The 13,913-nt window shown below is 43.2% G+C and overlaps 1 protein-coding gene across 2 annotated transcripts in view; it reads left to right on the forward strand.

Annotated features, from left to right (window-relative positions):
- The window catches only part of LOC108412682 (CDC42 small effector protein 2), a 12,024-nt gene extending 726 nt beyond the window's left edge, over positions 1-11,298 (forward strand). For both annotated transcript variants that reach the window (XM_017684817.2, XM_017684818.2), the window contains exons 2-5: positions 944-1,231; positions 6,185-6,286; positions 10,472-10,547; positions 11,190-11,298. In XM_017684817.2, the coding sequence (XP_017540306.1) occupies positions 1,178-1,231; positions 6,185-6,286; positions 10,472-10,543 (228 nt within the window). In that variant the 5' untranslated portion in view covers positions 944-1,177 and the 3' untranslated portion in view covers positions 10,544-10,547; positions 11,190-11,298. The remainder of the gene's footprint in view (positions 1-943; positions 1,232-6,184; positions 6,287-10,471; positions 10,548-11,189) is intronic.
- Positions 11,299-13,913: the final 2,615 nt, after the last annotated feature.

The raw sequence follows: 13,913 nt of genomic DNA on the forward strand, positions 1-13,913 counted from the left end.
AATTCACGCCGTTAAAGCGGTTTAAGACGGTTCTTCGGTGATGACAGCGGCTCCGTTTAGAGCCCTGATTTCTGTCTACAGCTATTTCGTGCTTAAATGGTCCTTCAGCTCGGCGGAGAACGTGCTGTATGTTCTGAAAAGGGCTCTGAAGAGCATCTTCTGTGGTTCCGAGCATTGTGATGAGCTCATAACCGCAGAAGAGCCCTGTTCGGGTGCTGAGCCGTATCACTGCTGTCAGAAGAAAACCTCGTATCTCCCTTTTTTTGTGTCATTTTTCAGTTTTTGACAGTTTGAAAGTACCCGGGGTCTTATATGTTGTGTGTGAATTTCATGATAAATGGACCAACAGAAATGACCCAGAATCGCTTGGAAAGACGTCTGGTTCCATTGACTTGTATTAAAAGTAAGGTAGGTTTTTCCCTTCTCCTGTAAAGTTGGCGTTTTGGAGATGCGAAGGTTTTGATCCGACAGCAGCCCGTTCTCCATCAGTCTGTAGGACCGTTTCGCCGTCAGAGAGCCGCAGATGGTGATGTGTAGCACGTCACCTCATGTCTTTCGCTAAAGGAGCATATTTTTAAGAGATGGAGTAGGTGGTAGACAGTAAAACCAGCACGTTCTTCCCATTTCTGAGCTGCTGAGTTTGGTTGGCTGTAGCTGGACTGCTGTGCTGACGGGTACGACCTCTTGTGTCTGGGTAGATGTTACAGAAGCCGTGAAGATCCTGACCTTCTCTTCGGGGCGTGAATGAGCAGCACTTGTGCTGTTGATGTAAATAAAGGCCGCCTGTGGGCCTCCAGACTGCTGTAAGGAAATGTCACCCAGACCACAGGCGTGTCATGTGCAGGGGGCCTGCCCAGCCCTGACGCAGCCTCATAACGACTCGCGGCGAGGCGGAAACCCTGTTGGATGTCTTTAATGCCAGCTGTTTGTTTGTTTGTTTCAGGGGAGGTGGACCTGCTGAAGCCGCGAGTGTGTGAGTGAATGTGTCTGTGTGAGTGACAGCGCTGGTGAGGAACGCCCGTCTTCAGAACCTTCGGCGCAATCGTCTTCCGGCACACGGCTGTGGAGCGCTGAGCAGGAAGACGAATAAGACAGACAAAAAGCCTCGTATTCCGAGGAAGAAGACGAGCGTGTGTCAGGGAGGAAATAGCTGTAGTTTTAGCCTTTTTAACTCGACATGACGGAGTTCTGGGTTTGCTTCAGCTGCTGCGTCGCCGAACAGCCCCAGCCGGTGAGTCTCAGACCAAACACGAAGCTTCTGAGGTTCGTTTAAACGGGTCAGGCTCCGCCCATAATTGGGCCATACGATTGTGAGGTCGGGCAGGTTTACAGAACACAGGTAAAAATCATTCAGCCTGATGGGAAACTATGAGGTACTGTGATATAAACCGAGTCTGTTCTACAGTTTCTCATTAGGCTGAATGAATAACCGACTCTAAATGTAGGTATTGTGATATAAACCGAGTCCGTTCTACAGTTTCTCATTAGACTGAATGAATAACCGACTCTAAATGTAGGTATTGTGATATAAACCGAGTCCGTTCTACAGTTTCTCATTAGACTGAATGAATAACCGACTCTAAATGTAGGTATTGTGATATAAACCGAGTCTGTTCTACAGTTTCTCATTAGGCTGAATGAATAACCGCCTCTAAATGTAGGTATTGTGATATAAACCGAGTCTGTTCTACAGTTTCTCATTAGACTGAATGAATAACCGACTCTAAATGTAGGTATTGTGATATAAACCGAGTCCGTTCTACAGTTTCTCATTAGACTGAATGAATAACCGACTCTAAATGTAGGTATTGTGATATAAACCGAGTCCGTTCTACAGTTTCTCATTAGACTGAATGAATAACCGGCTCTAAATGTAGGTATTGTGATATAAACCGAGTCCGTTCTACAGTTTCTCATTAGGCTGAATGAATAACCGACTCTAAATGTAGGTATTGTGATATAAACCGAGTCCGTTCTACAGTTTCTCATTAGGCTGAATGAATAACCGACTCTAAATGTAGGTATTGTGATATAAACCGAGTCCGTTCTACAGTTTCTCATTAGGCTGAATGAATAGCCGGCTCTAAATGTAGGTATTGTGATATAAACCGAGTCCGTTCTACAGTTTCTCATTAGACTGAATGAATAACCGACTCTAAATGTAGGTATTGTGATATAAACCGAGTCCGTTTTACAGTTTCTCATTAGACTGAATGAATAACCGGCTCTAAATGTAGGTATTGTGATATAAACCGAGTCCGTTCTACAGTTTCTCATTAGACTGAATGAATAACCGACTCTAAATGTAGGTATTGTGATATAAACCGAGTCCGTTCTACAGTTTCTCATTAGACTGAATGAATAACCGGCTCTAAATGTAGGTATTGTGATATAAACCGAGTCTGTTCTACAGTTTCTCATTAGACTGAATGAATAACCGACTCTAAATGTAGGTATTGTGATATAAACCGAGTCCGTTCTACAGTTTCTCATTAGACTGAATGAATAACCGGCTCTAAATGTAGGTATTGTGATATAAACCGAGTCCGTTCTACAGTTTCTCATTAGGCTGAATGAATAACCGACTCTAAATGTAGGTATTGTGATATAAACCGAGTCCGTTCTACAGTTTCTCATTAGACTGAATGAATAACCGGCTCTAAATGTAGGTATTGTGATATAAACCGAGTCCGTTCTACAGTTTCTCATTAGACTGAATGAATAACCGACTCTAAATGTAGGTATAGTGATATAAACCGAGTCTGTTCTACAGTTTCTCATTAGGCTGAATGAATAACCGACTCTAAATGTAGGTATTGTGATATAAACCGAGTCCGTTCTACAGTTTCTCATTAGACTGAATGAATAACCGACTCTAAATGTAGGTATTGTGATATAAACTGAGTCCGTTCTACAGTTTCTCATTAGGCTGAATGAATAACCGACTCTAAATGTAGGTATTGTGATATAAACCGAGTCCGTTCTACAGTTTCTCATTAGACTGAATGAATAACCGACTCTAAATGTAGGTATTGTGATATAAACCGAGTCTGTTCTACAGTTTCTCTTTAGACTGAATGAATAACCGACTCTAAATGTAGGTATTGTGATATAAACCGAGTCCGTTCTACAGTTTCTCATTAGACTGAATGAATAACCGGCTCTAAATGTAGGTATTGTGATATAAACCGAGTCCGTTCTACAGTTTCTCATTAGACTGAATGAATAACCGACTCTAAATGTAGGTATTGTGATATAAACCGAGTCCGTTCTACAGTTTCTCATTAGACTGAATGAATAACCGACTCTAAATGTAGGTATTGAGATATAAACCGAGTCCGTTCTACAGTTTCTCATTAGACTGAATGAATAACCGACTCTAAATGTAGGTATTGTGATATAAACCGAGTCCGTTCTACAGTTTCTCATTAGACTGAATGAATAACCGACTCTAAATGTAGGTATTGTGATATAAACCGAGTCTGTTCTACAGTTTCTCATTAGGCTGAATGAATAACCGACTCTAAATGTAGGTATTGTGATATAAACCGAGTCCGTTCTACAGTTTCTCATTAGACTGAATGAATAACCGACTCTAAATGTAGGTATTGTGATATAAACTGAGTCCGTTCTACAGTTTCTCATTAGGCTGAATGAATAACCGGCTCTAAATGTAGGTATTGTGATATAAACCGAGTCCGTTCTACAGTTTCTCATTAGACTGAATGAATAACCGGCTCTAAATGTAGGTATTGTGATATAAACCGAGTCCGTTCTACAGTTTCTCATTAGACTGAATGAATAACCGGCTCTAAATGTAGGTATTGTGATATAAACCGAGTCCGTTCTACAGTTTCTCATTAGGCTGAATGAATAACCGGCTCTAAATGTAGGTATTGTGATATAAACCGAGTCCGTTCTACAGTTTCTCATTAGGACTGAATGAATAACCGGACTCTAAATGTAGGTATTGTGATATAAACCGAGTCCGTTCTACAGTTTCTCATTAGGACTGAATGAATAACCGACTCTAAATGTAGGTATTGTGATATAAACCGAGTCTGTTCTACAGTTTCTCATTTGGCTGAATGAATAACCGACTCTAAATGTAGGTATTGTGATATAAACCGAGTCCGTTCTACAGTTTCTCATTAGACTGAATGAATAACCGGCTCTAAATGTAGGTATTGTGATATAAACCGAGTCCGTTCTACAGTTTCTCATTAGACTGAATGAATAACCGACTCTAAATGTAGGTATTGTGATATAAACCGAGTCCGTTCTACAGTTTCTCATTAGGCTGAATGAATAACCGACTCTAAATGTAGGTATTGTGATATAAACCGAGTCCGTTCTACAGTTTCTCATTAGACTGAATGAATAACCGACTCTAAATGTAGGTATTGTGATATAAACCGAGTCCGTTCTACAGTTTCTCATTAGACTGAATGAATAACCGGCTCTAAATGTAGGTATTGTGATATAAACCGAGTCCGTTCTACAGTTTCTCGTTAGACTGAATGAATAACCGACTCTAAATGTAGGTATTGTGATATAAACCGAGTCTGTTCTACAGTTTCTCATTAGACTGAATGAATAACCGACTCTAAATGTAGGTATTGTGATATAAACCGAGTCCGTTCTACAGTTTCTCATTAGACTGAATGAATAACCGGCTCTAAATGTAGGTATTGTGATATAAACCGAGTCTGTTCTACAGTTTCTCATTAGACTGAATGAATAACCGGCTCTAAATGTAGGTATTGTGATATAAACCGAGTCCGTTCTACAGTTTCTCATTAGGCTGAATGAATAACCGGCTCTAAATGTAGGTATTGTGATATAAACCGAGTCCGTTCTACAGTTTCTCATTAGACTGAATGAATAACCGACTCTAAATGTAGGTATTGTGATATAAACCGAGTCCGTTCTACAGTTTCTCATTAGACTGAATGAATAACCGGCTCTAAATGTAGGTATTGTGATATAAACCGAGTCCGTTCTACAGTTTCTCATTAGGCTGAATGAATAACCGGCTCTAAATGTAGGTATTGTGATATAAACCGAGTCCGTTCTACAGTTTCTCATTAGACTGAATGAATAACCGACTCTAAATGTAGGTATTGTGATATAAACCGAGTCCGTTCTACAGTTTCTCATTAGACTGAATGAATAACCGGCTCTAAATGTAGGTATTGTGATATAAACCGAGTCCGTTCTACAGTTTCTCATTAGACTGAATGAATAACCGACTCTAAATGTAGGTATTGTGATATAAACCGAGTCCGTTCTACAGTTTCTCATTAGACTGAATGAATAACCGGCTCTAAATGTAGGTATTGTGATATAAACCGAGTCCGTTCTACAGTTTCTCGTTAGACTGAATGAATAACCGACTCTAAATGTAGGTATTGTGATATAAACCGAGTCCGTTCTACAGTTTCTCATTAGACTGAATGAATAACCGGCTCTAAATGTAGGTATTGTGATATAAACCGAGTCTGTTCTACAGTTTCTCATTAGGCTGAATGAATAACCGACTCTAAATGTAGGTATTGTGATATAAACCGAGTCCGTTCTACAGTTTCTCATTAGGCTGAATGAATAACCGACTCTAAATGTAGGTATTGTGATATAAACCGAGTCTGTTCTACAGTTTCTCATTAGGCTGAATGAATAACCGACTCTAAATGTAGGTATTGTGATATAAACCGAGTCCGTTCTACAGTTTCTCATTAGACTGAATGAATAACCGACTCTAAATGTAGGTATTGTGATATAAACCGAGTCCGTTCTACAGTTTCTCATTAGGCTGAATGAATAACCGACTCTAAATGTAGGTATTGTGATATAAACCGAGTCCGTTCTACAGTTTCTCATTAGGCTGAATGAATAACCGACTCTAAATGTAGGTATTGTGATATAAACCGAGTCTGTTCTACAGTTTCTCATTAGGCTGAATGAATAACCGACTCTAAATGTAGGTATTGTGATATAAACCGAGTCTGTTCTACAGTTTCTCATTAGACTGAATGAATAACCGACTCTAAATGTAGGTATTGTGATATAAACCGAGTCCGTTGTACGGGAGTGAACGCGCTGACTGTCCTGATGAATCAGTTTTGATATTATTTTTTCGTTTGTTTGTTTGTTTATTAGTTTATTTTGTGTTTGTTCTCTGCAGAAGAGGAGGCGGAGGATAGATCGGTCGATGATCGGAGAACCCACCAACTTCGTTCACATGACGCACGTGGGCTCGGGGGACATGGGGATGGGTTTAGGAGCGGTGAGTCACCAAACACTGATCTGATCTGATCGATCACAGTCGTGCATCTGTAATAACTACACTGCCGTGTGACCTTCACCAGCAGGGCCTGAGCTTCGGGTTCACTGTCTGTCCAGAAGTCTGTAAACTCCAGAGTAAAGGGTTCTAGATGTTGAACATTGCTGTGAGGATTTGATTGAGCATTGCTGAGGTCAGGTACTGATATTGGATGGTCAGTTCTGGATCTCCAACTCATCCCAAAGATACTGGATGGAGCTCCATCACTCCAGAGAACAGACTGCTCCCCAGCCCAATGCTGGGGGCTTTATAGGCGTTTATGACCAAACTGGGAAGTTGCTGGGAAGTTAATCCACTTGAATGACCGTGTGACTCATAACTCCTCCACGGAGTCTTTTAAGAGCTGTGTAATGTTACTTCCACCCACAGGCAGCCAGAACAAGGAGTTAACGGTGATCAACAAAGTGATTAAGGCTTAGAAATGGTTTCTGTTTCTGTTTATAATATCACAGATTGCAGAAGGGAAACCTGGATAATTGTGTGTTTAGTCATTCTGAGAAGAATCCTTTGATTTCATATGTCATTTTTGGTGCTTACTTAAAGGGGAATTCCGCAATGTTTCAAAATTCCCCCATAATCAGGTGTGTGAGGTGTAGTCAGAGTCATTCAGAAGGTTTGGTGTGAGACGTCTTTACAGCAGTGGTGATGGGAACCAGGCGTCGTCATGACTACAACACAGATATAGACACTTTATTTACCATCCAGAACCACCAGAGAACCTACACGAGTCTTCTGAGCTTATATGGAATGCTGATGATGGAAAACAGTGGAAAATCTGGAATAATGAGTTTTCTTTGGGGACTATTTTGCCGCACAGCGCCCTGCATGTCTCCCTCCACCATGAATGGAGTTGAAGTTCTCTAAACTCTCATAAAACAGCGTCTCAGTCATCAGGCAGTGAATTCAGAACCAGTTCATGTAGGAACTTTCTGTAGGAGCTTTTAGAGGGACGTCTGGTTCCCATCACCACCACTGTGAGGAGCTTTTAGAGGGACGTCTGGTTCCCATCACCACCACTGTGAGGAGCTTTTAGAGGGACGTCTGGTTCCCATCACCACCACTGTGAGGAGCTTTTAGAGGGACGTCTGGTTCCCATCACCACCACTGTGAGGAGCTTTTAGAGGGACGCCTGGTTCCTATCACCACCACTGTGAGGAGCTTTTAGAGGGACGTCTGGTTCCCATCACCACCACTGTGAGGAGCTTTTAGAGGGGGACGTCTGGTTCCTATCACCACCACTGTGAGGAGCTTTTAGAGGGACGTCTGGTTCCTATCACCACCACTGTGAGGAGCTTTTAGAGGGACGTCTGGTTCCCATCACCACCACTGTGAGGAGCTTTTAGAGGGACGTCTGGTTCCTATCACCACCACTGTGAGGAGCTTTTAGAGGGACGTCTGGTTCCTATCACCACCACTGTGAGCGGCTCTGACTCGGTCAGTTTATCTAGAACAGAGAGTTTCACACCCAACCGCTCTGAAAAACTTTACTTTTTGATTGTGCAGACAGTTTAAAAATCAGTGAGAGCCTGTGACCTGCCTCCACGTTTATATTTACATTTTATGTAAATATTTGATATTTGTAAGTAAATGAAGCACTAATGAAACGAGTCGGAGCTTTTCAGGAGGTCTGTGCGCTCTCACAGCAGCCAAACAAGCTCTCTTTTTGCAAACTCTATCAGTTGAGGTTGTGTGAAAAATTTGTGGTGGGAAGTAGGAGGTCCAGAGTCGGAAAACTCATAGTTTTCCCAGCGTTCCCATCAATCAGGGCTTTCATTCAAGTGTATTACGACCGCTCAGAGAGCCCTTCCGTCAGACAGGCCCCCACAGCGAGCAGTGTTCTCTTTAGCTGGGACAGATATAATCTAACGTATAGAGAATTGTGCTCGGACTGAAGACGCCAGATGGACAAAAGAAGATTTAACGTTATACATTATGGGCGTTAATGGATTAATATAGGATTAAAGGAATCGTTCAGTGACCAATCAAACTCACTCAGAGTTCCACCCACCCCGCATGTAGTTCATCAGCCAAGACGCGTCAGGAGTCCAACTTGTTCTTTCTTAGTTTAGCGCTGGAGTTACAAGGGTAATGTAGCCAGTAGACAATAGAGGTCAATAGTCACCCAAATCGCATTTCTGTAAAATTCATCCCTAAAAGTCTCTCCGTCCGCTCAAACCACATCTAGGGCTTCGTTAAGGTGGCGCAGGCTTGTAGATGTGGTTTTGACCGTGTGTGCCTCACGGTGACCTCTAAACTGTGGACCCCCGCCTTAGGCAGCAGAATCTGTGCACCTCAGGAGCCGCAGGCGCTGATCTAGAATCAGCATTTGTGACAATGACCTTGATAAATTTAGAGGCATCTGATCTGAGGTCCATCCTGCTTTGTGCGTAACTGCCTCTGAGGAAGTTTATGTTTCTGGCCCTCGGTGAGTCACGCTGGGTCCAAAACCACGTCTACAGGCCTGCGCCGCCTTAAGGAAGCGGTTTGAGCCGATTGAGGAACGTTTTGGGGATTTATTTAGAGAAACGATTTGGGTGACTATTGACTTCTACTGTCTGCTAGCAGTACGAGCCTCAGAGCCCAAGCAGGAAGCGGAAGAAGCGGAAGAAGCGGAATGTTTTGGCTGATGAAAAATGAGTTTAGAGATTTTTTTACTGAATTATTCCTTTAAATGGATATTAAGCCATTCATGTCCGTACGTGAAGTGCTGAATCTCCTTTTGTCCATATGCTTCCTAAAAACTCTGAAAATAAAAGTCTGAAAATATTTCTCAAATTCGTCAAACACGTTATGGCTAAAGGACAATTTCACGCTTAAAATCATCCTTAAAATTAGAAAGCCCAAATTTTATTGTGGACAAAGGTACGAAACATGACGCACGTCACAGTTAAACGTTCATAAAACAACAAACTGTCGTTTTGTTTCATTTAATAAAAGAGTTTGATGTCGTTTGTAAACACTCCTGGTTCTTCAGGGGTTCTGTGGTTCTGTATAGACCCGTGAAGACTCATCGAGCCCTTCGCGTGTCTAAAAACACACTTTGGACCGAGCTCTGCTATTTTCTTCACCTCGTACTAAATGGACTCTGTCGGCCGTGAATGGGTTAATTTGGATGCGAGGCTTTGAGACTTTATTCCAAGTAATTCTGGACTGGTTCTGTTGCTCCACACGTCGTAAAACATCCACACAAAGCACAGCAGCAGCTTTCAGACGACAGACGTGACATAAATCTTTATGAGCGAATGTGTCATGAGGAAGTCCAAGTCAGTCAGTTCCAAATATAGACGAGTTTATGGCCTTTACAGTAACCGAAGGTCTGATTTAAGGATGTTTACAAGCTGGTGTGTAGAAATTGAGGAGGCTACGTCGCTTAAAATGCCAGAAAAATAGAGGGTTTGTCAAGATATGTACACAGTAAAGTGTACAGTGTAGTAAAAGGCATCCGGGCTGTTCTCAGGTACATGCCAGCATGTACAGTTGCAGAGAAGGTGATCAGTATAAAACTGTAATAACGGTGTAATAACTGTTCTTAAAGGGCCAGTGTCTTACGTTTTTCTTGCATTTTATTTTTTCCCCCCTCTGATGTCCTTTTATAACGTTTGTGGTGTTTTATGTAACAAAAAAAATTATAATTCATTTTAACAGACTTGCTTGTATGTAAATGAGTTGTTGTGACATCACAAAAATTCAGAACTGATTTTTTTTTTTGCTCTGCTCTTCGGTCCAATCAGGCCATGTATGAAAACTAAACAACTGCTTTTGTGATGTCACAACTCATTTACATACATTTGCTGGTTTAGCCCCACCCTCCATCGCACCTCGCAGACCGAGGACAGTTTCCGCAGAAATGGGCGGGGCTAAAGTATATAAGTAATATATATAATATAATATATAAATAAGCAAATGTATGTAAATGAGTGATGTCACGAAAAGCGTTCTTGGTTTCGTTTGTGTGCCTGGGCGCTTTGGACCGGAGACTCAGTGGTAGTGTTGTGGTCTGTGTTCGTGGTCAGTCTCCTGACTGGACAGAGCTCAGGGCACTGAAACTGGACACCAATAAACAAGCTTTCTGTGTGTTGCCATCATCATGCGTAACTTTCTGTTTCTTTCTGATGTTGTTCTGATAAGGTGGACTCGGTGCAGGCGCAGATGAAATCGAAAGGTGGTTATGGAAACGGCGCACCTGAGAACGTGCAGTGACCAGGTGAGAGTCTTGATTACAGCGCAGCAGCAGCGCCGAGAAACCCGAGAGCCACGTGAACTCGCCTGCTTCAGCTTGTCGTAGCAGGACTGGGAGGGGAGAGTCGCTTCACTAAGCAGGGTTTCTCAGTTTAGCCAGATAACGTAAGCCCAGAATCGACACACGGTGAGCGTCGGCTGCCGGAGCCGCCCTGTGGATTCTGAAGTAGTCGTTTAACACTCAGAGGTTGGTGGACTGATTTGGTGCGAGTTCGTCACGCCACGTTATACGTCTACACGTTTACATCACACTCAGTCTCAAAGAGGGGGTCCCGCTTATTGTTTAAGCCCCAAGTGATTATAAATATTATATATATATATTATATATTATTTCATAAATATTCGGTGTGTGTGTCGTGTGGACTCTGTCTCTGTCCGTCTTTGCAAGCAGCTCATAGTTTAAAATCATCAGCATGTTAAACTTTAATTTGGGATCCTATAAAATTGGTCCTGGAATACCCGAATGCTGATCCTGGAATTTTTTCTGGCGCTGGATAAGTCGGAAGCGGCTCAGATGTACGAACCCTGTGCATGTGTCCAGTTTAGAGATGCACTGCCGAATGTTTTAACCTGTGCAGCTAATTCACTGTATTGTGTGTTTCTACAGGGTGTGTGTATGTGTGTGTGTGTGTGTGTGTGTGTCAGTGTGAGTGTGTGAGACCTGCGACTGTGTGTGTGACCTGCTGATCCGAACAGCGAGAGATGCTGGACTGTTAGAAACAACAACACCACGAAAACCCACCACACTGGACGATCCAAAGAGTCGGACCACTGTTTTGAGAAGTCTCTGTATATTTTGTAGCGGGAGCTGTTAAACGCCTGCAGCTCTCTGATCGTGATGAAAACCAGCCGAGGAACAGAAAACCATAGCGAGTGATCTTACGTGCCTGGTGATGCTTGTGTGACCAATGAATTATGATCTGGTCTCCATTTTCTTAATGGAAGCTTATTTATTTCATGATTTGTCTCACAGGATTATAAATACGGTGGCTGGGCCACTTCACACTTTGAGGCATCGTCTCTAGATTACAGACAACCATTAAATGAGGAGGAGGAGGAGGAGGAGGAGGAGGAGGGGGAGGGGGGGGGGGGGGGGGGGGGAGAGATAAAAGCCATTAGAAATATAGTTGCATTTGTAATAATTTGCTTTTTTCCCTTGGATTTTATATCTTTGGTAATGATCTCGTATTCCCGGGGTTGTGGAATATCTTTGTTTTTTATGCTTTTAATTGCGCCGTTTCATTAAACTTGACCTGTGCAGGCCTCACTGTAATGTTTCCCTGACGCTCTTGTTCGCTTCTTTTACTCGGAAGTATTTTTGTACAGACACCGATCAGTTTTCATTCAAAGCCCCAATAAAACTGGCGAACTGCGCTTTGCTGTTTTTCTGATTCTGACTCTTTCATTCGTGACGAAGGCGCCTGATCAGGCTTTTACCACAAACGGTCGTAGTTGGTTTCTACACCCGCTCTCTGGGCCTGTCCACCGCTGGGCCCTTACTGCATCTGGAGGGTCAGGACTTTATCTGGGGCTAAACCTCTGTAGCTGAATGGGTGGGGCTAAACCGCTGTAGCTGAATGGGTGGGGCTAAACCGCTGTAGCTGAACGGGTGGGGCTAAACTGCTGTAGCTGAACGGGTGGGGCTAAACTGCTGTAGCTGAATGGGTGGGGCTAAACCGCTGTAGCTGAACGGGTGGGGCTAAACTGCTGTAGCTGAACGGGTGGGGCTAAACCGCTGTAGCTGAACGGGTGGGGCTAAACCGCTGTAGCTGAACGGGTGGGGCTAAACCGCTGTAGCTGAATGGGTGGGGCTAAACCGCTGTAGCTGAACGGGTGGGGCTAAACTGCTGTAGCTGAACGGGTGGGGCTAAACCGCTGTAGCTGAATGGGTGGGGCTAAACCGCTGTAGCTGAACGGGTGGGGCTAAACTGCTGTAGCTGAATGGTGGGGCTAAACCGCTGTAGCTGAATGGGTGGGGCTAAACCGCTGTAGCTGAATGGTGGGGCTAAACCGCTGTAGCTGAATGGGTGGGGCTAAACCGCTGTAGCTGAACGGGTGGGGCTAAACTGCTGTAGCTGAATGGGTGGGGCTAAACCGCTGTAGCTGAATGGGTGGGGCTAAACTGCTGTAGCTGAATAGGTGGGGCTAAACCGCTGTAGCTGAATGGGTGGGGCTAAACCGCTGTAGCTGAATGGGTGGGGCTAAACCGCTGTAGCTGAACGGGTGGGGCTAAACCGCTGTAGCTGAGTGGGTGGGGCTAAACTGCTGTAGCTGAATGGGTGGGGCTAAACCGCTGTAGCTGAATGGGTGGGGCTAAACCGCTGTAGCTGAATGGGTGGGGCTAAACTGCTGTAGCTGAGTGGGTGGGGCTAAACCGCTGTAGCTGAGTGGGTGGGGCTAAACCGCTGTAGCTGAGTGGGTGGGGCTAAACCGCTGTAGCTGAATGGGTGGGGCTAAACCGCTGTAGCTCCTGTTCTCTGTCGATCACTCGTCTCAGTTTGGAGTGTTTCTATTTTAGACCAGAATGATCTGAAAAGAGACGCTCAGACTTCCGTTCCTGCAGAGATTCTGATTTGCATACAAAATGTTCTGTTCCACCTTAAATTGTGCAGCTGGTTGGAGAATTTAACCGCTGCTCCACATAAAGTGGAACAGAAAATCTGAATTAAACGGCACTTTCAGCTTTGCAGTTTCCAGACTTCTTACATGGTCTGAACTCGTCAAAATAAAAGTCCATGAGACGCTGTTAAAGGGTTAATTTGTTATTTGCGTTAAACAGAATTCTGTGGCCTGAAGAACACAAACCCAGTACCTGAGTAGAAGTAGAAGTTCCTCCCTTTAGACCTCCACCTGAGTAAAAGTACTAAAGTATTTCCCTTCAAATGTACTTAAGTATAAAGTAAAAGTACTAAAAGAGGAATTCTGGCTCTGATGTCCTGTTATCATTTTTATAACCAGACTGGCTTCATGAACTCATTTCAGGTGAAAGTCCTCCAGCGTCTCTCTTGGTAAACCAGTCTTTTAATAGAACGTCATTAATTAGTGACGCTGACGTCTATTAAAATGATCAGAAGCACAAAACACTGAAGGTAAACAGTTTCCATCAGGGAGAACCGAGTGGCTCTGAAATCACTTTTTACACACAAGCAAAGTTTCAGTTTCAGATTTATTTACAACTTAGTTCCAAGTTTAAGTTGAATAAAAACTGGCTTTAAACTCAGGATCACAGATGAGCTCCTTTACTATGTTGATCTGTAGGCGTCTGTTCATAAACATAAACCAGCCCAAACTCATTTACTATAAAATGAAATGGTGTTTGTAGAAATTCAGA

Source organism: Pygocentrus nattereri, chromosome 7 (assembly GCF_015220715.1).
Source record: "Pygocentrus nattereri isolate fPygNat1 chromosome 7, fPygNat1.pri, whole genome shotgun sequence".
Classification (NCBI taxonomy): Eukaryota; Metazoa; Chordata; class Actinopteri; order Characiformes; family Serrasalmidae; genus Pygocentrus; species Pygocentrus nattereri.